General features: G+C 42.1%; 1 protein-coding gene across 1 annotated transcript; it reads left to right on the top strand.

Annotated features, from left to right (window-relative positions):
• LOC126484911 (probable cytochrome P450 6a14) lies at nt 1-25,829 on the top strand. The gene is made up of 5 exons (XM_050108511.1): nt 1-601; nt 2,789-3,025; nt 4,547-4,767; nt 25,496-25,604; nt 25,801-25,829. Exons 1-5 carry the CDS (start codon nt 1-3, stop codon nt 25,827-25,829), a joined length of 1,197 nt encoding a protein of 398 aa, XP_049964468.1.
• The last annotated feature ends 857 nt before the right edge of the window (nt 25,830-26,686 follow it).

The following is a 26,686-nucleotide window of genomic DNA, read 5'->3' as shown; positions in this document are numbered from 1 at the left end:
ATGATCATGGTGGGGGATTTCAACTACTTTCCTGACCGGGGCATCTACGTAGACGAGGAGACAGATCACCTGTGGGCGCACCTCTTCTTCCTCGGAGGCCCGAAGTGGCGGTCTCTGCGCCAGCAGCTGACGCCCACCTTCACCTCGGGAAAAATGCGCGCCATGTTCGGAATAGTGCGCGACTGTGCTCGTATTATGGTTGACGTCATACACTCGGGCAGAGATGTGGAAGTCCGCGAGCTGATTGCCCGCTACTCTACTGACGTCATCGCTTCCTGCGCCTTGGGCATCGACGTCGACAGTCAGCACAATCCCGAGGCGGAGTTTCGGCAGTGGAGGTGGCGCTTCTTCCAGACATCCCTGCGCTCTTACCTGACTCTGTCTCTGGGATTGGCTAATCCCTATCTGCGCACCCTGCTGCCTTTACCCTTCACACCGAAGGATATCACAGAGTACTTCACGCGCGTTGTTGATGACACAGTCAAACACCGAGAGAAGACAGGCATCATCAGGAAGGACTTCATGCAGTTGATGATTCAGTTGAAGAACAATGGATATGTTGATGACAGCTTCTCAGTCACAGGGAAGAAGGGTGCTGAACGTAAGTCATGGTTGTCAATGTATATGATTTTATAAAAAAATATTTAATTGTAAATTTAGAACCTTTTGTAGGTTGTAAACCTTAAATACGTTTGTAGTAAGACACCGTTATTCTGCTCACATCCTCATCATTTACAAGAAAAATTCTCATTTGATGATATGACATTTAATATCGTTGATTACCAAGATAAAAACAGGCACCGCATTTCTTCAGCTGTGAATATTTTCGCACCCAGTTCAGAAGTTATCAGTTGAATGAATTTAACTGTATACCACTTTCAGAAAAGTAGCAGTAATTTTGGGGAGTAATAGCTTACGAGTTTTAATGATCGACCCGTAACTCAAGGGTAAGTAGAATGTCTTCATATTGTTGATTGCATTATTATCGATATACCTTCATTCGTTTTAGTAGGAATGAATAGTTGGATGTAGAAATCCATCTCAAAATCTCCGTTATAATATCCCTCCATTATTAATTATGGTATGCGATATTGCTATTTTTTCCCCAACAATTTATTGTACTTAGAGTGTTGCTTCCCTCATATACTTCTCTGCTTTTTTAAATGCAGATGTTCTACATGTTGACATAGGTTCTATCTTTACCTTTATTACCTTTGTTATCGTTCCTTACAGTTGAGCTTAAACCTGAATTTTTAACAAGACATAATGAAAATGCAATAGTTACGAAAAATTTGTTGTTTTAAGTTAATTATGCAACCCAGTCAAACACACAGTTCAACTAATTACATGCTTATACTATGAAGTTAAGTGTAAAATGTCAATGATGGGCTCAAATATATATAGACACATATCAACCACCATGACACACCAATTTTCAGTGCACCCACTTCCAACATGCAAATTCGAAATGATGCTTCATTTAAGTAACGAGTTGTATCTAACTACTCATGGCATGAGAAATACATTTGTAACTTTCAAGAATATCGTAATTCCAAAGAACTTAATAGATAATGTCCATTTCCGAATCACTGTAGCATTGATATTTTCACTGTTTACTTGAACAATGATTCACTTGGCTATTCTTCTTCCCAGAAATGTAGCGCCAGTACCTATAACTCACGCAGGGAGTAGTACAATGCATATCTACAAGTTCTTCTTGTGACCCTGTTACAATTAGAATGTAATGGAAGTCCCAGTAGGGCAGTTATTCACTTTTAGCCAACAGGATATCAGTATTGTCTTTAATGTTACTACTTTACATAAGACCAAGACGTTGAAAAAACCCATAGCTTCCTTGAATTTTGTTCGTCAGTATGTCATCGATACCAGATAGAACTATAGAGAAAATAGAGAAGATCCAAAGAAGAACAGCACGTTTTGTTACAGGTTCATTTAGTAAGTGCGAAAGTGTCACGGGAGTGCTCGGCCACCTCCAGAGGCAGACGGTGGAAGAGAGGTGTTCTGCACCACGCTTAAGTTTTGAGAATGTACATTGATAGAAAAACCAAAAAATATATTGCTCCCTCCCATGTGTATCTCGCGAAAAGACCATGAAGATAAAATTAGAGTATCGAGACCACTCAGTGGATTACCATCAATCGTTCTTCCCTTCAACCGTACACAACGGGAGCAGGGAAAGGGAGCAGTGACGCTGCTACCAAGGATCCTCCGCCACACACCATGAAGTGGAGCGTAGATGTACTCGCATATGTAGATGCAGGTGTTTGTGTCAATACGAAACATCTTTCCTCACTATAAAAATTAGCTTCTACGTATTATTAGAATGGCCAAGACAATTTAAAATTCCTGCAGAGAACTTACATGAAATAGCAATAGAGAGAAGAATTACTTTTGCCAAGGCATTCAAGAGAATATTACTGCAATCTATGGCTCTTGTAGTTTTATCTTCATTACAATTGAACTATCAAAGTTGGCATTTACTTTAGTTGTCAAATTAAAACTACACAATTGAGAGCATTGTCGTGAAACTAGCATGCTATATAAGATATTGCAGTTACAGGCACGTTTTCTATAATTATTGTGACTATTACGGCTCTTGATAATGCAACTGCGTTTTTTAAGGGCACATTTTCCTAATAGAGTATAAAGTTTGGGGAATTCTTAGAAGCCATTTTCCCAAAGCTACTGTGATAGTTCGTAACATTAAGTTGATTTGTTTGATAGAGTAAGTGACAGCATGTTAACAAACATATTTTATCCCTGGCAGATGGAAATAAGACTATGACGACCAAAGAGATGGCAGCACAGGCGTGGGTGTTCTTTCTCGGGGGGTTCGAGACTTTTCCCACCACCGTAAGCTTCTGCCTGTACGAGCTCTCTAGACATCCGGATATCCAGAAGAAACTGCAAGAAGAAGTTGATGACGTAATGAGAAAGACCAACGGTGATGTGACGTATGATGATATAATGACCAAGATACCATACATGGAAAAGATGGTAAACGGTACGATGAACGGTTTTGATTTTTTTGTTCATACATCATAATAATTAAAGTGTGGTCTTACACAAATTAAAAACCATGAAGAGAACACTAATTACTAAACACTAGGTCATACACATATTCGTTTCATTACTACGACATCATGTGTCATAAAATTGTTATTTAATATCTGCATACAATAGTGTTTCTTTATACTTTAATGAACATATAATATTTACAATATAAAATGTCTACACCGCAGACAAAAATCAAGGCAATTTATAGGAGCTATGAAAAATCGTGGAAGAGATAAAAACGTAATATTCTCAGAAATAAAGAAGCCAAAACTGCACAAATCCTATCTTGAAAGAACGTCCTGTGGCACCCTTAGAAATAATGCCTCTGTCGTTATAGAACCAAGAAGACTCCTGATCCTCCCCTAATTACTATTACCAGATTCTGTAATAACGCAAGTTACACTCACACACACACACACACACACACACACACACACACACACACACACACACAAACACACACAAATGATTGAAATGCCACCAAGCACTATGGGACTTAACATCTGAGGTCATCAGTCCCCAAAACTATATATATAATTTATTTGTTCATTTATTCAAAACTGTATTGTACTCATGTTATCAGCCCCTGAGGACAGCAAGGTCTGCTTTAACAGCGCCTTAAGAATTAACCACAGCATTTTGGATCTCAGTTGTTTGTTATAATTACTGGAAAACCTGTTATGAAATTTTATATACCGCTTTTTTATTAATTATGCAAACGCAGGCAACAGTCACTATGTATGGTAAATAGCTGAGTTTATTTCGTCATACAGACAAACAATTTCTGATTTTAAAACTCTTGGCATCGATACTGTATAGATGCAGTAGATGCTAACAGAACAAGGTCAAAGTCTATGTAGATATGTTATGAGGAGAACTAGTTTTAGTTCGTCTCACAAGCATAACGGATTTCACCTCCATTACAAACGCGCTGAAAGCTATTGATGAGTAGTATTCTATTCTCCTGTAACCTTAAGTTCCATTCTCTTTCATGTAATAGTGCCCCAATCACCTAGGACTATCAAACTTTCATCATGTTCATGTATTTTATCGGTTCCATTGTTTCACATATATTCACCCTATTTACCCATCATAGGCTAGTGAAGTGGACATGAGAACCAACGAGGTTGGTTTTGGTTTATTTTCAGAAAGAATAATTCGGACATTGTGTCAATCAGAAAATCCTACTCTGTTACCTACAGTGCTGTTCATACTGATGCAAACGCCTGTATGAGCATGCTGTGCATAGACCAGGTAGCTTAGGAATTAGTGAATGACATATCTTCTTTTGATGCATTAGGACCATTTTCTTTGATTTATTTTCAGATTGCAAATTAACTATGATCGATAAGGGGAGAACTAAAACTTAACACAGAGCGCCACTGTAGAATACTTATTAAAACACTTCCATTAACATCTGTCCCCCGTTTTTTTTCAGAAAACTTTCGTATGTATCCACCCGTTACAGTTCTGAATCGCGAGGTGGCGCAGGATTATAAACTGCCAGGATGTGACTGTGCCTTGGAGAGAGGAACGAAGGTTATTATTCCAGTCATGGGACTCCATTATGACAGGAAGTACTTTCGAAACCCCGAAGAATTCGACCCGGAGCACTTTTCCGACGAGCAGAATTATCCAGGCATCCATACAGCTATCTGCCTTTCGGCGAAGGGCCACGCATATGCATCGGTGAGTCACTACTCCATTTATATTCATTATCAGCTTTTCACAAAAAATTTATGAAAATATCTTATGTTCAAATAAAAATAAACAATTCAGACTGATTTACTAAATGAAATTGAGTCACGTACTATGAGAAAATCAATGGTGATAAACTATGTCAAATGGAATGACGTGAAATAGTATCAGAAATTCTAAACCGGAAATGTAGACTGTGTAGTGACCAAAATTGAACCACATCGGTATGTGTTGAAATATGTCATTCATTTCTTCCGGATTTCTGTAAAAAATAATATAGTTAATGACGTTTATTCATCTTATAGTACACTACAGTTTCTTTCATTTATTTGTTAAAAAGTATGTTTCCTGATAGAATCGCGTATATTCACAAACTAGCTTCAACAACATCAAACTGTCATCAACTGATCAACAAGCAACATTTTAGTCGAATATTATCCACATGAAGGTTTGGAGGTAGCGGTTGTGAGTACAATAGTTATCGTTAGCATATAACACACTAATGTGAGGAATGTTTTCCACAGACACGCATTTTTTGAGTGTAGGTCCCATCATCTGGCTGCTTGCGTTCAACCCTCTAAAGATACGCACTCAAAGCACAAACTAGTCACGAAATACAATAAAAGAAGTCCATGTCTTACTTTGAAGTTGGCAACATTTTAATCTCTGCTTTTCTTCATCATACGACCGGCCGTTCATCAAAATGCCCTTCTTCTGTAGTGGTAACACCGATAGCAACTACTAAACGTCACACCAGCAGCCTTCCCATATACTGGCCTCTTCTGTGAACAAGTAAACGGTTTCAAACGAATGCAGCGAGTCACGAACCTTTTCGTTGTTCCAGAGATATCATAGGGGACATGGGAAAAAAGCTTTCCAATAGTTCTCTTGGCAAACTGCTCATGTATATCTGTTGCTGTCAAATTAAAAAAAAAAAAATCTATGACCTCGTTGAGGAGTCCGTTATCGCTCTCTCCCGTTTCTGCATTAAGTACATTATCAAATCTTTCTCCGTGAATCCTTTCTTCCCTTCGTGCACCACTTCCAGAGCCTCTTCAATGTCTTTTAGGTTGTTTCCTGTCTTGCATACATGTTTAGCTGCTACAGATTTTTTGGTATGGCGAGGATTTTATGTTCAAATATCTGTATTTTATTTTATTTCATGGCTGCTTTATGCTTTAAGTGTGTGTATTTGAAAGAATGAACGCAGCTAGCCAGATGATGGAAGCTTGACTCCCGAAACACATAGCTGTGGGTAACATCACTCACATTTGCGTGTTGTTTGCTAAATAACAATAACCATTGTGGTCTAATAATCTCTCAGGAACGTGTATTGTCTCTCAGTGACAATTAGTGGACCTGTAAACCCCGTATACTAATGTAAAAGAGATTATCCAAAACGCTTGAAGTTATTCATAGAAGAACGTAAACGTTACTATGAGAAAAAAAGTACTCCTATCAGAGTTAGTTAGAAAGTGATCAATCTGACTAAAATGTCAAAGTTTAGGAATGTCTTCATTTGTTTTATTATTTCCACAATGATCAAGTGGGATCACATAACAACTTAATAACTTTTATTTCTTCATTGAGAGTGCTCCTAAATCTTCTCCTCCAAGCTGACATTTTCATCTCTGTGTGGACGTTGTTCTTCGCTTTTCCTTCCTTGTTAGCCTTCCAATATGCGGATCTTATTTCTAAAACAATTTTTCCTTGCTCACTCTGATACGTTTATGATATTTTTTCCATTTAGTTTCTTACTTTGTGATTCATAATATTGTTGGCTTCGCCCATGTTGACGTTTTCCTTTTTTTGTGGATGTTGTGCCTTCGTTGTTCCTCCCTTTGGAACCTAAATTGAAGAAGTTACTACTAAAAAAGTTTCTATCTGTTGTATGTGATACCTTGACGTTATTTCTTTCCATTTGGTTTTTTATTTCTGTTATTTGTACTACAGTTGGCTTCCTTTTCGAGAACTATAGGAATGTTTGTTTTAGTAGCCTGATATCTTTCATTTTGTCGAGGTATCCAAAAATTTCTATATTTACTACTTTTTTTAGTTAACTGTTGCAACCGCGAAATAGTGACAAATCTTTGGACAGGTTTCATCTGTCTGGTATCAAAGCCTTTAAGGTTTTTTCCTCTTGAATATGAAGATTTAATGGTGATTGGATTCTTAGTGAAAGAAGAACTACTTGACAGCCTATAAACTTGGCTAAATCACTATTTGGAAAAATTAACTATGACCCTAACGACAGGAATAGCAGAACCAGATGTGTTCATAGTTGGAATGGAGCGGTCTATTGCCCAACGAATGTCTCCCTGTAACAGTTCTGAATCGAACACCACGAATTGCTTCCATCTTAAGAAGGGATTATATCTATGGAATATGGTGGATAGTACATTACTTGGCAGTTCCGTCAGTTGAAAAAAATCAGTCATGTATGTACCAGGGGATTTCCCTGCAAACCGACGGACGGGATCTCCTGAAATTCTCTCCGTTTCGTTCCAAAATGACCAGTAATTGTTTGGAGATAGTAAATCCCGTATTTAAGTATTCCTTATTAGTTGGAACTTAATAGTTAAAGTTCCAATCCTCATACTTCAGTAGTTATAACGTACTGAGGTTCCATGCTAAAAATCGCAGGACCCAAAACATAGTAGTCATTACAAGTGACTGATAACTGATAACAGAAACGTGCACAGGGTTTGCCACAGGTCCAACCGATGAGGGTTTGCATTTTGGGGCAGCTGAGGACCCATTAAGAGCATTCTGAAAGCGAGGCTTCAGGCCACGATGCGATGCATCACACCCGAGTTCGCGGCCTGCTCCATTGAGACCGGATCACGCATCGAGTGGGTCACTCCGGGAAATATTTATTTATTGTACTTCTACAGTATGTGCAAATCGCATTAACCGTGCACACTACCTTGCTTGGCAGAGAAAGCCCACTTGTGTTTTAGGTCGAAAGTGTCTAGTTTTTCAAAATGGCTATGAGCAGTATGGGACATACATCTGAGGTCTTCAGTCCCGTAGAACTTAGAACAACTTAAACCTAACTAACCTAAGGACATCAGACACATCCATGCCCGGGACAGGATTCGAACCTGCGACCATAGCGGTCGCGTGGTTCCAAACTGAAGTGTCTAGAAACGCTCGGCCACACCGGCCGGCTCCAGTGTTTCGATGTACACTTCCAGATAAATGACTTTATCTAACATTTTCCACTAAAGAACTATGGCTCTTTAAGTGCGATATTCGCAGTTTTTCAAACACTTATCTACAGCTGGTGTGAGCTCTCCATCGAATTATAAAAAACGTTTCCTTTGGATGTGGGAAAGAAGAAAGAAGGAAAATTTCCGAATTAAAACTGCTTTCGTTGCGGAATTATTTAATGTTAATGACATGATTCTTTGACATTAAATACTTTTGCAATCAGGATTGTGTTTATTCTTAAATAAATCGAAACTGGCTACTGTAGCACGCTGCCACAATGGAATGGAATAAGGAAGGTAGATTAGGATTTAACGTACCGTCGAAGATAAGGTCATCAGATGGCATGGTGAGATTGGGGAAAGGAAGGAACGGATAGGGAAATCGCCAAAATCCTTTTCAATTGAACCATCCATGCATTTGCCTTAAGCAATTTAGCGATACTGCGGAAACCATAAGTCTGCGGGGTCCGAGGGCGATATGAACCACTGCTCTCGTGAATACTAATCTAGTATTTTGTCAGTACCTCGCTCGGTGTGTATGTATGAATACTTGTGGAGTCTGGTACTTAAAACTGAATCTACTTATCACAATGAAATACCTCAGTTTTGCCACACCTATTGGGGAAACTGCCCTCCGAGAAGATTTCACCAGCTCTGAATTCCTGTTTCGAGGGCCAGGATGTTGCTGAGACCCCATAGTATACAACATGCATCTGTTTCAGTGGTGAGCTGTATTACCTCATGCCGTTGCCTGATGCTAGGCTGCCGTGGTGCCCTAACTGACTGAATGCGGGGCACTGGTCACAAAAAAGCCGGTCAAATCTACTATATATACACGCCAAGATATGCCGTACTCCAGCCGACGGTCCGGTTTGGGCCAAAAAGCTTCGTTCACATGAATTCGCTATGTTTACTAGACGCTGGTCTACGTACCGCTGCTACACTCGATGATTCTGGGGCTCGAACCGGAGTCATCACGAGGAGACCACCTCCAATATCTGGTCGTCTCCAGCGGGTCTTACCGGCCTTAGATTCGAAACGTGCGCTGCAGCGCGCCTCGCACCTGACCCACTGCGAGAGCTGCTGACTGCGGCAGATACACCTGACGCCATTCTCTGGCCAGCGAGGGCGCTGACACGGCGACCTGCTCGCGGCCGCCTGGTTGGCCGGCGACCACGCACTGGTGCAGCCAAACACGGCGCCTTTTGTTCCGCTGAGGCAGACTCTGCCGTCCAGGATCAGTGCACGCTTTCGATTGGCCGCTTTCAACAACCGTCCGAGAATCTTGGTGAAAAAAATATATTTCCACCCGAGCTGTACCGATTCCTCGACCGCCGAGTTAGGCAACCCATCGTCCTGCATCCTGACATAAAATACGACCATCCTCGCAGTTAATAGGAATTTGCACCACCATCCCATTACAGCTCTGTAATGAGATGCATTCCTTCTTTAACAATCCTGGCTTCTATTCTTTTTTCAGACAGTTGCTTCAGAGGCTTAAGTAATAGTCATCGATTGCTTTTTTATCCTTTGTAAGCTAATCAACAAGAAGCCATCATTTCCTATCCTGACAAATCAGTTTATCTAAGAGGGGTGTTGTACGAGGGTCACTCCAAAAGAAATGGACACTATTTTTTTTTAATCCATCTTTTATTCTACATGTTTGAAAGTTTTACAGTGTGTAGATACATCCTTTAGGAACAATATTTTCATTTCTCCACTTTATTTCCGTTCCCCTCAATTGCCTTACACCATTTTGGAACCAGCACCTGTATAACCGCTCGGTAAAATTCTGGACCAACCTGTTGCAGCCACTGTTTGTCAGGGCACAAGGATGTCATCATCTCCAAACTTTGTTCAACGAAGAGAGTCTTTCAGTTTCCCAGAGAGATGATAGTCACATGGAGCCAGGTCAGGATTGTAAGGCGGGTGTTTCAGTGTTGTCTATCCAAGTTTTGTGATCGCTTCCATGGTTTTTTGACTGACATGCAGCCGTGCATTGTCTTTCAACAGCAAAACATCCTGCTTTCGCCGATGTGGTCGAACACGATTCAGTCGAGCTTGAAGTTTCCTCAGTGTCGCCACATATGCATCAGAATTTATGGTGGTTCCACTTGACATGATGTCCACAAGCAAGAGTTGTTCGGAATCGTAAAACACCGTAGCCATAACTTTTGCAGCAGGAGGTGTGGTTTTGAATTTGTTTTTCGTGAGTGAATTTGCATGATGCCACTCCATTGATTGCCTCTTCGTCTCTGGTGAAATATGATGGAGCCATGGTTCATCACCTGTCACAGTTATTCCAAGAAATTCATCTCCACCATTCTCGTACTGTTCCAAAAGTTCGCTGCATACGATTTTTCTTGATAGATTGTGAGCCACTGTCAACATCCTGGGAACCCACCCGGCACAAATCTTTTTTTAACGCCAACACTTTCAGTATTCTGCAAACACTTCCTTCCCCTACCCCAACGTAGCGTGACAATTCGTTCACTGTGATATGTCTGTCAGCAGCCACCAATTCGTTGTCTGGAGTGTGTGCAGTACGAGGCCTGCCGCTGCGAGGGCAATCCTCAATATTGCCGTGCCCGCTTTCATCACGTAACCTGCTCACCCGCCGACTAACTGTACTGCGATCGACGGCAGCATATCCATACACCATTTTCAACCTCTTGTGGATGTTTGCCACTGTCTCGTTTTCACAGCACAGGAATTCTATGACATCACGTTGCCTCTGACGAACGTCAAGTGTAGCAGCCATCTTGAAGACATGCTGTGACGGCGCCACTGACGGGAACAGGTTGAACTAAGTTTGAAAACAAGCGGGAAGGATGTATCTACAAACTGTAAAACTTTCACACATGCAGTATGAAAACTGCATTTTTACAAAAATAGTGTGCATTTCTTTCGGAGTGACCCTCGTATAACTTACGCAACACTATTTTTCTGGAAGCAGGTTGGTTTTATTTAGAATCACAATACGGCACATTACTTTCTACTCTTTTGGCCACAAACGCTATTTTTCAACATAATCTACGTTCAATGCGACGGCCTCACGCCACGTTACGAAGCCAACTTCGAAACGAACGTCTTCCTGCATCAGTAAGCGCCCCATCATCCACATTCTGCTTACCGCAGAGTGCATCCTTGATTGGGCAGACAGATGGAAGTCGGAAGGAGTGAGGTTGGGGCTGTTGGGCAGAGCCCTGCACGGCTGCCACGCGCACACCACTGCCCGCCCACGGGCTTGCTTGGACCAGCCGGCAGGCTAAAGCCGTCGGCACACGTACCGTGCATCCGAACGTTGAGGGTTGAGCGTGCCGAGTTTCTGACGTCATAGCGTGGAATAGCACGTTCGGGAGTCTTTCTGAACGTGGAGAGCAATATCTGGCATGTCAGATATTCTGAGCGTGCGTCTGTGCGTTGACTAATGAGATGGCACAACGCCACCTACGTCACATTCACGCCGTCTCCCTTCAGTACAGAGCTGTGATGTGCCACACTGGCATTCATTTCAAGCTTATATGTATATATGCTGTTTCTGAGCACCAGCAAATTCAGAATCACCCGAAAACCCGTTGTTAACTGTGTGATTCGTTCCAATAAAATAACGAGAAACATCATATTCATGGCAAAAGAATTATTGTAAGTTGCGTATTATGAGAGTAGGCTATTTGAAGGCAGCGACACACGGAAGATCCACTAAAACGCATTGTTCTTCGTACAATTCGTAATAACTAAATTTCAATTAGTAACATATCTACCATAAGGTTTTCTGAAATGGTAACATACTTTGATTACTTACATTGTGTGTGTTGATGGTTTAGCGATGCCGGCACGGTAGCTCAGCGTGATCGGTCAGAGGACTGCGCTCTCTCTGTAATAAAAAAAAAACTGAGTCAAGGAATCAACGATCAATTTGGACGGATGTCTTGTGACGTCCGCCCCGACCAAACGCAACGAACTATATCGAACAAAAAAAGAAAAAGAAAAAAAGCGTAATGAGTAGCATCACTGTCTTGTTTTGATTTGGTAGTTTGGAGGGAGGCTCGCGTCTTGACGTTACTAAATTTTATTTCCTAACATTCGCGTTTTTAAAAGGTTCTGATACTGTATTATTAGTTTAATGTAAGTATATAGTATAATATTTGATGTTATGTAAATATAAGTTCACCTTTTTTTGAGGGGTGGCTTTGTTCGATTGGCTTAATCTACAGGAGAGCTTGCGCTACTTGTATAAAGATATTTTGCTCCTTTTTATTTTACGCTTCGTAATTCACGCGTTGCAAAGGTTCTGCTACTGGGTAGGAACAGTGATTAAGTAAGACTGACCTTGGGGTTGTACTAAAATGTGGGAATGATGAAATAACGTTTATCTTATGCAGAGAAGTATTCGCAATTTGTACCGCACTGTTTGTAATGGAACTTTTATATGTCTCTCTCCTTATTGATTGAACATGTTACTTTCCTTTTCGTGGACGATGGGGGAAATGTGCGTTTTAATAGAGCTAACGTGGAAATTTCACGCGCGCCCGTTAAGTAAACAGTGTGATTTACGAACTAGAAACATCCCTCAACTGCCGCTGGAGTGCGTTGCGATCGCGTGTACCACGTTGGGGCCACGTACCGTATGCTCAAGTCGCATCATTCCTGAGAGGTTCGAGTCGTCCCTCAGGCATGGGTGTTTGTGTTGTCCTTAGCGTAAGTTAGTTTAAGTTGCATTAAGTACTGCGTAAGTCTAGGGAACGGGGACCTTATCAGTTTGGACACATAGAAGCTTACCAAATTTTTTTTAAATTTCTAGCTGCTTTAACATACTTTCCGTCCTTTTTGAAGCACTTGCTATTTCCGGACTCATCTTCTGTACAGCAATAAGAACATAAAAGATTGTTATACCATCACTTTTATTTACAAAAAAAAAAAAAAAAGGAGAAAGTATTGTAGCAAAACGATTTCCTAGAATTTATTAACGATTCGCGACATAATTATTTGACTCTATGGCAAAACGATTGCTGCTAATTGTGTTCTAACAGCTAACTCCACAGACGCCACAGCACTGTACAACTGCCACCATACTGGTTAGAAAATTAAAAAATTTTAAACGGTTTGTATCAAAACGGCCGAGGCGGTTAGTATCATTACGGAAAGTAGCCGATGTGAGGAAAGACGGTATCGAACAAGGAATCATTATGTTGCAAATTAATGAATGGTAGTATCATACATACAAAAAGTTGTATGCTTCTTCGTACACTCCTGGAAATGGAAAAAAGAACACACTGACACCGGTGTGTCAGACCCACCATACTTGCTCCGGTCACTGCGAGAGGGCTGTACAAGCAATGATCACACGCACGGCACAGCGGACACACCAGGAACCTCGGTGTTGGCCGTCGAATGGCGCTAGCTGCGCAGCATTTGTGCACCGCCGCCGTCAGTGTCAGCCAGTTTGCCATGGCATATGGATCTCCATTGCAGTCTTTAACACTGGTAGCATGCCGCGACAGCGTCGACGTGAACTGTATGTGCAGTTGATGGACTTTGAGCGAGGGCGTATAGTGGGCATGCGGGAGGCCGGGTGGACGTACCGCCGAATTGCTCAACACGTGGGGCGTGAGATCTCCACAGTACATCGATGTTGTCGCCAGTGGTCGGCGGAAGGTGCACGTGCCCGTCGACCTGGGACCGGACCGCAGCGACGCACGGATGCACGCCAAGACCGTAGGATCCTACGCAGTGCCGTAGGGGACCGCACCGCCACTTCTCAGCAAATTAGGGACACTGTTGCTCCTGGGGTATCGGCGAGGACCATTCGCAACCGTCTCCATGAAGGTGGGCTACGGTCCCGCACACCATTAGGCCGTCTTCCGCTCACGCCCCAACATCGTGCAGCCCGCCTCCAGTGGTGTCGCGACAGGCGTGAATGGAGGGGCGAATGGAGACATGTCGTCTTCAGCGATGAGAGTCGCTTTTGCCTTGGTGCCAATGATGGTCGTATGCGTGTTTGGCGCCGTGCAGGTGAGCGCCACAATCAGGACTGCATACGACCGAGGCACACAGGGCCAACACCCGGCATCATGGTGTGGGGAGCGATCTCCTGCACTGGCCGTACACCACCGGTGATCGTCGAGGGGACACTGAATAGTGCACGGTACATCCAAACCGTCATCGAACCCATCGTTCTACCATTCCTAGACCGGCAAGGGAACTTGCTGTTCCAACAGGACAATGCACGTTCGCATGTATCCCGTGCCACCCAACGTGCTCTAGAAGGTGTACGTCAACTACCCTGGCCAGCAAGATCTCCGGATCTGTCCCCCATTGAGCATGTTTGGGACTAGATGAAGCGTCGTCTCACGCGGTCTGCACGTCCAGCACGAACGCTGGTCCAGCTGAGGCGCCAGGTGGAAATGTCATAGCAAGCCGTTCCACAGGACTACATCCAGCATCTCTACGATCGTCTCCATGGGAGAATAGCAGCCTGCATTGCTGCGAAAGGTGGATATACACTGTACTAGTGCCGACATTGTGCATGCTCTGTTGCCTGTGTCTATGTGCCTGTGGTTCTGTCAGTGTGATCATGTGATGTATCTGACCCCAGGAATGTGTCAATAAAGTTTCCCCTTCCTGGGACAATGAATTCACGGTGTTCTTATTTCAATTTCCAGGAGTGTATTAAACTCCAAGAACATAAAGACCGCCATACGTAGGAAAAGGAAGGTAGTCTCTCTCTAGTAACGATCTAGATTGCCAGTGACATAATACACCACTGGCCATTAAAATTGCTACACCAAGAAGAAATGCAGATATAAACCTGTATTCATTGGACAAATATATTATACTAGAACTCACATGTGATTACATTTTCACGCAAGAACACCACCTCTGGCCATAATAACAGCCTTGATACGCCTGGCCATTCAGTCAAACAGAGCTTGCATGGCGTGTACAGGTACAGCTGCCCATGCAGCTTCAACACGATACCACAGTTCATCAAGAGTAATGACTGATGTATTGTGACGAGCCAGTTGCTCGCCGACCATTGAACAGACGTTTCCATCTGCGGAAGGATATGGAGAATGTGCTGGCCAGGGCAGCAGTCGAACATTTTCTGTATCCAGAAAGGCCTGCAACTTGCGGTCGTGCATTATGCTGCTGAAATGTAGGGTTTCGCAGGGATCGAATGAAGGGTACAGCCACGGGTCGTAACACATCTGAAATGTAACGTCCACTGTTCAAAGTGCCGTCAATGTGAAAAATAGGTGACCGAGACGTGTAACCAATCGCACCCCATACAATCACGCCGGGTGACACGCCAGTATGGCAATGACGAAACACGTTTTCAATGTACGCTCACCGCGATGTCGCCAAACACTGATGCGACCATCATGATGCTGTTAACAGAACCCGGATTCATACGAAAAAATGACGTTTTGCCATTCGTGCACCCAGGTTCGTCGTTGAGTACACCATCGCAGGCGCTCCTGTCTGTGAGGCAGCGTCAAGTGTAACCGCAGTCATGGTCTCCGAGCTGATAGTCCATGCTGCTGCAAACGTCGTCGAACTGTTCGTGGAGATGGTTGTTGCTTTGCAAACGTCCCTATCTGATGACTGAGGAATCGAGACGTGGCTGCACGATCCGTCATCTCGACTGCTAGTGATACGAGGCCGTTAGGATCCAGTACGGCGTTCCGTATTACCCTCCTGAACCCACCAATTCCATATTCTGCTAACAGTCATTGGATCTCGACCAACGCGAGTAGCAATGTCGCGATACGATAAACCGCAATCGAGATAGGCTACAATCCGACCTTTATCAAAGTCGGAAACGTGATGGTACGCATTTCTCCTCCTTACATGAGTCATCACAACAACTTTTCACCAGGCAACGCCGGTCAATTGCTGTTTGTGTATGAGAAATCGGTTGGAAACTTTCCTCATGTCAGCACGTTGCAGGTGTCGCCACCGGCGGCAATCTTATGTGAATGCTCTGAAAAGCTAATCATTTGCATATCACAGCATCTACTTCCTGTCGGTTAAATTTCGCGTCTGTAGCACGTCATCTTAGTGGTGTAGCAGTTTTAATGGCCAGTAGTGTATAAATACACAGGGTGAGTCACTAACTACTGCCTCCTAGAATAACTCCGAAAGATTGATAGTAGCTGAAAAGTTTGTGTGACAAACGTTGCATGGGACAACGGGTGCCATAATCAGACGTTGGTTTTTTGTTGGTAGGTGGGGTCGCGTCAGAGATATGTCCAACTTTGTTTTTTTCAGATCGGATGCTGTAGTTCGGTACTTATTTTCTGATAGCGGCTATAGAGACGAATCCAGTGATGTGCAACATAAGGTCTTTGAAAATCAATGAAGGTCACAAAGGTGGCATGAAGGCCCATTTACATAAGGTGATCGAAGTGATGACCATTGGTATCAATGCAGTGCTGCGATCTTATCAGATAAGAGATGAGAAACTTTTCTTTTTCGTGTGATAATATTACAGATTTACAGGTTTCGGAATTTTTGCTTTGGCTGTACTGTGAAACCATGTTTCTTACAGAATTCTGTGATTCTGGTTCAGCGGGAGATAATCTATTGGTAGGAGTAGGCATAATGCAACAGTGAATAACAGTATTAATGTGCTAATAGTAAACTGCAGGAGCGTCTATAGATAGGTCCCAGAACTGCTCTCATTAATAAACGGTCACAACGCCCATATAGTACTAGGGACAGATAGTTTGCTGAAACCAGACGTAAGCCGGCCGCTGGTGGCCGAGCGGTTCCGGCGCTACAGTCTGGAACCGCGCGACCGCTACGGTCGCAGGTTCGAATCCTGCCTCGGGCATGGATGTGTGTGTTGTCCTTAGGTTAGTTAGGTTTATGTAGTTCTAAGTTCTAGGGGACTTATGACCTCAGCAGTTGAGTACCATAGTGCTCAGAGCCATTTGAAGCCAAACCAGACGTAAACAGTAATGAAATCCTAAACTCGGATTGGAATGTATACCGCAGAGACAGGCTGGACAGTGAAGGGGGAGGCGTGTTTATAGCGATAAGAAGTGCAATAGTATCGAAGGAAATTGACGGAGATTCGAAATGTGAACTGATTTGGGTGAAGGTCACGGTTAAAGCATGCTCAGACATGGTAACTGGATGTCTCTATAGGCCCCCTCACTCAGCAGCTGTTGTGGCTGACCACCTGAGGGATAATTTGGAAAATATTTCGAGTAGATTTCCCCAACATGTTATGGTTCTGGGTGGAGATTTTAATTTGCCGGATATAGACTGGGAGACTCAAACGTTCATAATGGGTGGCAGGGACAAAGAATCCAGTGAACTTTTTTTAAGTGCTTTATCTGAAAACTACATTGAGCAGTTAATCAGAGGACCGACTCGTGGCGATAACATATTAGACCTTCTGGTGACAAACAGACCCGAACTATTTGAAACGGTTAACGCAGAACAAGGAATCAGCGATCATAAAGCGGTTACGGCATCGATGATTTCAGCCGTAAATAGAAATATTAAAAAAGGTAGGAAGATTTTTCTGTTTAGCAAAAGTGACAAAAAGCAGATTACGGGGTACCTGACGGCTCAACACAAAAGTTTTGTCTCAAGTACAGATAGTGTTGAGGATCAGTGGACAAAGTTCAAAACCATCGTACAATATGCGTTAGATGAGTATGTGCCAAGCAAGATCGTAAGAGATGGGAAAGAGCCACCGTGGTACAACAACCGAGTTAGGAAACTGCTGCGGAAGCAAAGGGAACTTCACAGCAAACATAAACATAGCCAAAGCCATGCAGACAAACAAAAATTACGTGAAGCGAAATGTAGTGTGAGGAGGGCTATGCGAGAGGCGTTCAATGAATTCGAAAGTAAAGTTCTATGTACTTACTTGGCAGAAAATCCTAAGAAATTTTGGTCTTATGTCAAAGCGGTAGGTGGATCAAAACAAAATGTCCAGACACTCTGTGACCAAAATGGTACTGAAACAGAGGAAGACAGACTAAAGGCCGAAATACTAAATGTCTTTTTCCAAAGCCGTTTCATAGATGAAGACTGCACTCTAGTTCCTTCTCTAGATTGTCGTACAGATGACAAAATGGTAGATATCGAAATAGACGACAGAGGGATAGAGAAACAATTAAAATTGCTCAAAAGAGGAAAGGCCGCTGGACCTGATGGGATACCAGTTCGATTTTACACAGAGTACGCTAAGGAACTTGCCCCCCTTCTTGCAGCAGTGTACCGTAGGTCTCTAGAAGAGCGTAGCGTTCCAAAGGATTGGAAAAGGGCACAGGTCATCCCAGTTTTCAAGAAGGGACGTCGAACAGATGTGCAGAACTATAGACCTATATCTCTAACGTCGATCAGTTGCAGAATTTTGGAACACGTATTATGTTCGCGTATAATGACTTTTCTGGGGACTAGAAATATGCTCTGTAGGAATCAGCATGGGTTTCGAAAAAGACGGTCGTGTGAAACCCAGCTCGCGCTATTCGTCCACGAAACTCAGAGGGCCATAGACACGGGTTCACAGGTAGATGCCGTGTTTCTTGACTTCCGCAAGGCGTTCGATACAATTCCTCACAGTCGTTTAATGAACAAACTAAGAGCATATGGACTATCAGACCAATTGTGTGATTGTATTGAAAAGTTCCTAGATAACAGAACGCAGCATGTTATTGTCAATGGAGAGAAGTCTTCCGGAGTAAGAGTGCTTTCAGGTGTGCCGCAGGGGAGTGTCATAGGTCCGTTGCTATTCACAATATACATAAATGACCTTGTGGATGACATCGGAAGTTCACTGAGGCTTTTTGCAGATGATGCTGTGGTGTATCGAGAGGTTGTAACAATGGAAAATTGTACTGAAATGGAGGAGGATCTGCAGCGAATTGACGCATGGTGCAGGGAATGGCAATTGAATGTCAATGTAGACAAGTGTAATGTGCTGCGAATACATAGAAAGATAGATCCCTTATCATTTAGCTACAAAATAGCGGGTCAGCAGCTGGAAGCAGTTAATTCCATTAATTATCTGGGAGTACACATTAGGAGTGATTTAAAATGGAATGATCATATAAAGTTGATCGTCGGTAAAGCAGATGCCAGACTGAGATTCATAGGAAGAATCCTAAGAAAATGCAATACTAGAAAAAGGAAGTAGGTTACAGTACGCTTGTTCGCCCACTGCTTGAATACTGCTCAGCAGTGTGGGATCCGTACCAGATAGGGTTGATAGAAGAGATAGAGAAGATCCAGGATCATTTAGTAATCGCGAAAGCGTTACGGAGATGCTAGATAAAATCCAGTGGAAGACTCTGCAGGAGAGACGCTCAGTAGCTCGGTATGGGCTTTTGTTAAAGTTTCGAGAACATACCTTCACCGAAGAGTCAAGCAGTATATTGCTCCCTCCTACGTATATCTCGCGAAGAGACCATGAGGATAAAATCAGAGAGATTAGAGCCCGCACAGAAGCATACCGACAATCCTTCTTTCCACGAACAATACGAGACTGGAATAGGAGGGAGAACCGATAGAGGTACGCAGGGTAACCTCCGCCACACACCGTCAGGTGGCTTGCGGAGTATGGATGTTGATGTAGATGTAGATGATGAGTAACCTATAGGTTTTGATGAGCGAGTTTGTGAGTATCAAAATATATTATGTAAATGGCCGCATCTTTTGAGTACATCAACACAGAAGCTTCAATTTTTACAGCGCCAAGGGACCTTAGACGTTAATATGTGAGAAGTTTCAATTTGACACGTTTACCACTTCCTAACTAAAAGGGTTTCTAACAGTCGGAGAGACAGACGAACGACGGATAATCCAATAAGGATTGAGTTCTATCGATTGTCATATGGAATCCTAAAAATTAATGAAATCGTGGTTTCAGTCAGAAGCTATTGGTACCCATAGGGTTAAACTATGGAAAGGTATTCGTATGTACCTTCTGTATTTGAATAACGTAAACTTTGAGCTGTGGGTCATACAGTGCGATCTAAATGTCGGGCACAAAATAGCAAATGTGTCTGCAAATTGGAGCTGCATTGCAGTCCTTCGATGAGTAACCGCAAGATAACACCACAGATATTACCGACAAAACACGACTATACTAACGTAACGGGGTAGAAGACACATTACGTCTATAGTATTTTTAAGCAATTTGCTTGTTAAAATGTTTTCCCAGGAGCAGCTACACGTAGTTGCATTGTTGAATAGTCATTCGTATTCGCTTGCTGTAGAGGTATTTCGTAGGTAATGTCCAGATGCCACAGTGCCCAAAAAATCAACAATAACGGGATTAATCATCGGTTTCCGGGAAAGCGTATCAGAAGCAAGGGAACATGGAGAAAGCCTACTCTGACGGATACTAGAGAAGCTGAGGGCCGACCGAGTGGCCGAGTAGTTCTAGGCGCTACAGTCTGGAACCGCGCGACAGCTACGGTAGCACGTCCAAATCCTGCCTCGGGCATGGATGTGTGTGATGTCCTTAAGTTAGTTAGGTTTAAGTAGTTCTAAGATCTAGGGAACTGATGACCTCAGCTGTTAAGTCCCATAGTGCTCAGAGCCATTTGAACAATTTATTTAGCTGCTGAGGTGAGGAATGTGAGGCTGTGTTCATCTTCAAAAAGTTTGAGGTTCTCTGTCCAATCTTAGGTTTCGTATGGTAGGTTGTCAGAATCCGATAAAGATCTTAAAGTTTCCTGCATATCATGTTCACAGTGTGCACGAACTGAAGGCGCCGGATAAAAAAAAGCAAGAAAAGCAACTTTTGTCATTTGTTGACAGCCATTAATTCGCAGTAGTGGCCTCGTCTTCTTCACTGTGTAAGAGGTATGCTCTGCCTGCAATAGGCAAGGCATAGGAGAGTCTCTGACCAGAGAGCAGTATGTGGTTAGTTGTTGCTTGTCAGTAGTCTGCGCTAGTCTGCGCGTGTCTGCGCTTGTCTGCAGTCTGCTATGGTCGGGATTCTGGAGGCTGGGTATTATTGTATAAGGTAAAGAAGCAGCCTCGAGCATATCTAGTAATGTTTGTGAATTGTCATCCAATTTTTTTTAAAAGGGCCGTAATAATAATTTTTATAATATAAAGTAATTTTTTTAAAAAAAGCATTCATTTCAATTTAAAGAATTTATCCGATGCATGATCATTCCTTTCACGCATCACAAATGTATAGGCCAGCATTGAACGGAGCTGTACCGAAAATTTTTTAGGTAAGAGCAGATATTTGGAAGGAGAGACAGCATTGGTCGTATTTTTTGTTTTATTAAACGCAAAATCGATTTTCGGTCACTTAGTGACCATCTTCAGTGCTGTAATATATAATTTGAATTGGTAGGCACTGGTGACACAAGCTTACAGCGATCACATAAACTCTATGTGATCGCTGTAAGCTTGTGTCACCAGTGCCTACCAATTCAAATTATATATTACAGCACTGAAGATGGTCACTAAGTGACCGAAAATCGATTTTGCGTTTAATAAAACAAAAAATACGACCAATGCTGTCTCTCCTTCCAAGTATACCCATTATATGGTCGTTGTGCACAGGACACTCCATGGAGTCGCCAATCAATAAGAGCTTTTTTTATTCAGAATACAGGGTCGAGGCGCAGCGCTGCTGTCGTCCTAAAATTTACCATGTTACTGAATTTTTTTTTAATTTCGGGGTTTAGGAATTTTTCTGTTTCGAACTTAACATTAAATGAGAATAGAATTTTGTGGGTACATTAAATGTGAATACATTTCTGAACGGAGATTATAAATGGGAACCAATTTTGTTCAGAGGTTACATTAAATTAGAATCACATTCATTTATTCATATTTAAATTTATTTAATAATTATTTTGTGGGGAGGTTACAACTGATAAGGCCTGGTTCCACCTTAGTAGATACGTGAATAGTCACCGAAAATATACATGTGTTTCACGTCCTCGCCCAGGAGAGGACAGAACAAATGGGTAATTAATCAAAGATTGCGGTGAGGTAAACAGAATGATCCAGTTGATATGTAAGAATGATAAATTTTCAGAGGAATGGAAATATACCCGATAAACAAGAAGAGAAGCAAGTCAAAGATATATACACAGTCTGTCCGTCGATTTTCAGCGTGCATACGACAGTATTCACAGGAGTAGCCTACACAAGGCACTGCGTGACTTCAGAACTCCTGAGAAAGTAGTGAGGATGCTACAAACTTGTATGGATGGGTCAAGGGCAGCAGTGCGTTTCAGAAGGGTCACGTCAGGAACGTTCGAGACTGATACAGATCTCACACAAGAGGACGCTCTCTCGTGTGTTCTGTTCAGTGTAATGTTATAGAAAGTAATGAGGCAGTATAAGCAACAGGAATGGCCTGGAGTACAGATGAATGGTAATTAAGATCGTCTCGCATAAGCAGATGATGTAGTACTGCTAAGTGAATCAGAACATGAGTTTAAAGAAACGTAGCAGTAAATGGACAACTACGCACAGGAGATTGGGCTAGAGATGTATCAAGATAAAACGGTTCTCGCATAAGCGCATGATGTAGTACTACTAAGTGAATCAGAACATGAGTTTAAAGAAACGTACCAGTAAATCGACAACTACGCACGGGGGATTGGGCTAGAGATGTAAAACGGAGTTCGTGTAACTAGGAAGAAGACAAAACTAGGAAGAATTTTTTGAGATAGATGGCATGATGTTTAAAAGAGTTCACGAATTCAAATACTTGGGATCTTGGTTTACCAGCAACAACAGGATAAAAAGGGGCATCTAACAAAGAACAGCAGGGGAAATGAAATTCTTGTATTCCGTCCGGGAGACGCTCAGCTCAAAATCAATATCAGCAAACACTAAGATGGAAATATATAACGCAGTGATATGGCCAGCAGTCGCTTACGATTCAGAAACATTGGGCATGACCAAACAAAAAAAATGAAAAATTACTGCTGTTTCAAACAAGAGTAATGAGGAAGTTATAGGGACCATTATTCGAAAAAGCAGAACGGCGAAGAAAGAAGAATGAGGAAATATTTCTTTTGATGCAACAACCAACGTACTACAGAAGCTGAAGAGCAAAAGAATCCAGTGGGCAGACTACGTTGCCCGTATGCCAGCCGAAAGATGGGTGACGAAAGCACTTGTGGGAAAACTACACCCTAGACGCCCCATACGACGACCAAGGCGGCGTATCACTGACTATGGAAGACCCCAAGAAGAATCGAGCACAACACAGAAACGAGCGGAGGCAGTTAATGAAAGCAGTACATGGTTTGAAGGGCCTGTGACTACTCGATATGCCGGCCGAAGTGGCCGTGCGGTTAAAGGCGCTGCAGTCTGGAACCGCAAGACCGCTACGGTCGCAGGTTCGAATCCTGCCTCGGGCATGGATGTTTGTGATGTCCTTAGGTTAGTTAGGTTTAACTAGTTCTAAGTTCTAGGGGACTAATGACCTCAGCAGTTGAGTCCCATAGTGCTCAGAGCCATTTGAACTACTGGATATGTATGCATGTATTCTTCATGAAAACATCGTGACCTGTCGGGGGTATTGGAGTTTGGTGTTTCAAATCGCGTCTTTGAATAACGCCCCCCCCCCCCCCCTGCCCGCCCCCTACCACCACACACACACTGAAGGAACTAAAGAGTAACATAACAACGGAGCTTAACAATCAGTGTCAGTGTGCTCCTGAAAGTTGTAATAAACATAGTAAAATAATGTTTGTGAATACGTTACTGAACAGAGAAATGGTTTTGAGCATATTTTATAAACAATGTGTGTGAAGTTATGAAATAAAATACATATTTTAAGCATACATATACACTTAATTAACTGCTGATGTGAGCGGCAGTTTTATAATTCTTGTGTCAATTACAGTCGGTAGGTCGCTACAGTAAAGTTTGTAAGAGCATCACGCAAATTAAACGTGATTTCGACAATTTCAGTTAGTTATATTTCGCATAAATTACGAGTTTGATCTTATAACCAGTTCGTGTTTGAGTAATTTCTCTGAAGTGATTACTTAAGTTATATTTCATTTAGTTTTTTGCTGATGTAATCAAGAGTACTTTTCCACTGACTGACGCCTTCCTTAATACTTCAATTAGAAACATAGCTTTCAAGTGCAATTATGTTGTTATGAAACCTGATAGTAAGAACCGTAGTTTGTTGATCACTGCCAGTGATATTCAGGTCGTAATAGTTAAGAGAGAGAGAGAGAGTACGCAGCACGCCAGTGAGAATTGTATGTCGTGAGACGAGGTAGTTTCCATTATATGAAGCCTTCCGCTACTAAACAGTATTACGACATTATAATGGCCCTAGACACCAAGATTAACCCAAACTGGGAATTATTGCTGGCAGTCCTGCTGATGTAGAAGTCCCGATCTGAGTAGGAGATAAAAGTATTAAGTGATGGTCAATTTGAGAAATAAATTCTGGACAGCAACATCCTTGTGTTGCTCTTGATGTGAAGGAAACCTTCGTTCATTCCCAGTCAAAGTAAATTCCCAATAACTGATTGATTAAAGAGGGTAATTAAGCACCTGAAGGAAATTAAGTTCAGAATGCTAAAGGATCATAAGTGGAGGGAAAACAATTTATGGACAAAAAAAAATCTCTACCCCTCTATATTGATTGCACTGGCTTATCACAGTGTCAAGCTATGTTATCCACTGTGCATTCTTTCAATTAATCTGGGTGATGAAAGTTAATTAATATTATTTATTTAATTAATTCGGACATAGCTGGAGAAACACCCTGTTGTCACTGTTCATAGCAAGCAGAGGCAGGTAGCTTGAAGCTATAACCTTCAAAACTATTAAGAAATGGGACAGCCAAGCGGCCATAGTAGGTACGAATAAAGCTGACTCGATAACAACAAATGATAAAACCAAACAACTAGTGGTGAGTTTGCACCCGTATAGCGATTAAAACACTTTTGCTACAGGACGTCTTCGTGTTTATAGTCCTGATACCTCTCTGGGGATGGGGCGAAATAACACTGGTTCTGCGGAGAGAATTATTTCGAAATTTATTATAGTTTATAGTCCTGATACCTCTCTGGGGATGGGGCGAAATAACACTGGTTCTACGGAGAGAATTATTTCGAATTTATTATAGTTTATGTGAGAAGTTGAACGAAATGAATTTTGTAACACAGTGCCAGATTTCAAGCATGTAGCATTATCATTCCCAGGTACAACAAAGTGATAACTTGTTTGTTTTGTTGCAAGCATGCGTTTCGGGTTGATGCAGGTGAAGACAGCGATAGTACATCTGGTGTCAAAATTTGACATTCTGCCCGTCGGAGACAAGCAGTCTAAGCTACGCATGGCTCCCAACACTGTGGTGCTGACACCGATCGGAGGGATCCACCTGAGGTTGGAGCCGCGAAAAGTGACTGCATGCTGAAGTTCTCCAGCTGCTGTGAACAACTCTGCAGAAACCTCACACACACTCTGTTCACACGAAAAGCTTCATGGAACAAGGACACCACTACATTAATTACACTGTGATGCTTCAGATTGTTGATAGTGACAAAATTCCTACTGATACAGTTGGTCTCACAACAGATGTCACCGTTTCTGTACTGTGCGTAGTGTTCATCAACATTGATATCACTGTCAAGTTGGGTAAGTATCTATTTATATAAAGTCTTGTATAGCAATGCCTATCACTTCTTTACCTTGTTGTTTCTGTACGTCAGGAAGAAGAGTTCAAGTCGAAACGTATACCTGCTGTCTCTTCAATCTGCTGTTTGGAACTAAACACGTTTGGTACGTTTCCTGTTGTGTACTGCTGAGGACATTAATATTGCCTGTGTTATAGCTCTGACCATGCTGTGTTTCTACAACTGATTAAAATGAACCTCAAGAGAAATTCGACAACTTTTTATTTTAGGCGGATTTAATAAACCAAGGCCCAATTCAGCGTATACGAACATACCTAACGGATCTGCCGTTCAACAAGACAAGGATATGGTTAAAATCTACTAAAAATAAAACACACACACACACACACACACACACACACACACACACACACACACACACACACATATATATATATATATATATATATATATATATATATATATATATATATATATATATATATTCACAGTTACATATATAATGGATTACATGTAACTGTGAAACTGTCACAGCAAAATATATACCTGCCAATCATTTCGTTAATCGCCATAGGTATTGTGATATTTGCATTCAGGTGAGACGCAGCGAAATTCGAAAAAGTTTGTAATAAAAAATAGGGGTCCTATGATTTTGAATTTGGTGCATAGTATTACATAATGTGTTGCTGAATACTAAATTTAGCTAACATATTGAACTGTTGTCTACACTTGGGTGGGGGTCTCTGACACTAACGCCAAGAAAACCGATCTGATGTAGCACACTTATTTGCGATCGTACACGCTAACAATAAAGTCAAATGAAATATCGACAACATTCCTGATATTTGATAAGTGGTTAGAGATACTGAAATGGGATCTGGGCAAATGATAACCTGCAAACAGGAGAGTATATTGCCATACGGTTACTATGCAAACTTTATTATCTGCATGTTATAACACTAACTACAGACTTTTTCGATGAAAGAATGTAATTTTGAAGGGTCATGGATAGCTGGTGAAACGAGGCATGCTGTGGGTTTTTGTGCAGCGTAAGTGAAGCCATTACACGTTTATTTTTGTACC

This window comes from Schistocerca serialis, chromosome 6, assembly GCF_023864345.2.
Source record: "Schistocerca serialis cubense isolate TAMUIC-IGC-003099 chromosome 6, iqSchSeri2.2, whole genome shotgun sequence".
NCBI lineage: Eukaryota > Metazoa > Arthropoda > Insecta > Orthoptera > Acrididae > Schistocerca > Schistocerca serialis.
Note: the sequence above shows the minus strand (reverse complement) of the source record. Positions and strands in the feature narration are given on the sequence as shown.